This window comes from Corvus brachyrhynchos, unplaced genomic scaffold, assembly GCF_000691975.1.
Source record: "Corvus brachyrhynchos isolate BGI_N302 unplaced genomic scaffold, ASM69197v1 scaffold68, whole genome shotgun sequence".
Taxonomy (NCBI): Eukaryota; Metazoa; Chordata; class Aves; order Passeriformes; family Corvidae; genus Corvus; species Corvus brachyrhynchos.
In genome coordinates, this window is record NW_008240039.1 from 1,799,252 (window position 1) to 1,799,939 (window position 688).

The 688-nt window shown below is 51.9% G+C and overlaps 1 protein-coding gene across 1 annotated transcript in view; it reads right to left on the reverse strand.

Moving 5' to 3' along the window:
- ACAP3 (ArfGAP with coiled-coil, ankyrin repeat and PH domains 3) overlaps positions 1-688 on the reverse strand; it is a gene marked incomplete at its 5' end in the record, with an annotated part of 37,815 nt that overhangs the window by 26,111 nt on the left and 11,016 nt on the right. The window contains one exon of the mRNA XM_008641160.2: positions 360-455. Within this exon, the coding sequence (XP_008639382.2) occupies positions 360-455 (96 nt within the window). The remainder of the gene's footprint in view (positions 1-359; positions 456-688) is intronic.

Sequence of the window (688 nt, forward strand, 5' to 3'; positions counted from 1 at the left end):
AAAAAGGAGGGGGGAATAAAAAGGAGGGGGGAAAAAAAGGAGGGGGGAAAAAAAGGAGGGGGAAAAAAAAGGAGGGGGGAATAAAAAGGAGGGGGGAAAAAGGGAAAAGGGGAAAAAAAGAGAAAAGGGGCAAAAAAGAGGCCAAAAAGGGGCAAAAGAAGGCCAAAAAGGGGCAAAAGAAGGCCAAAAAGGGGCAAAAGCCTGTGTTTGGATGTGCACCCACTCATCCAGCACCCCCAGCACGACACTCCAAGCATTCCCTGGTGGCCAAATGTGCAGCTGGATGGAAAAGGGGGTGTCCCTCCTCCTTTTAGGATGAAGGGGTGCAAGCAGAGCCCACCCCATTCCTGTCCCCTCACCTCTGTGGCCAGTTTCTTCATGTAGGGGTCGAGCTCGTGGAGGAGGCTGTAGCCCTGCTGGAAGAAGGTGTACTGGGCGTGCATGAAGGACAACATCTGGGGAGGGAAACAACAGCGGGGTCAGGGAGAGGGTGAAAAACCCGAATTCATTATCCCCCACCAGAAAATAAAAGGGGTTCACACTTTCTTTTTTTCCTTTCCCAAAGCAATTTATCCCTCTTCTCCTTGCTGTGGGCACAAAGCAGGGAAAGCAGCGTCCTCCACCCTGAAAATCTCTTCCAGGGCTGGATTTACTCCCTGGGGAGCTGCTCCAGCTCCTCTTTTTGGCA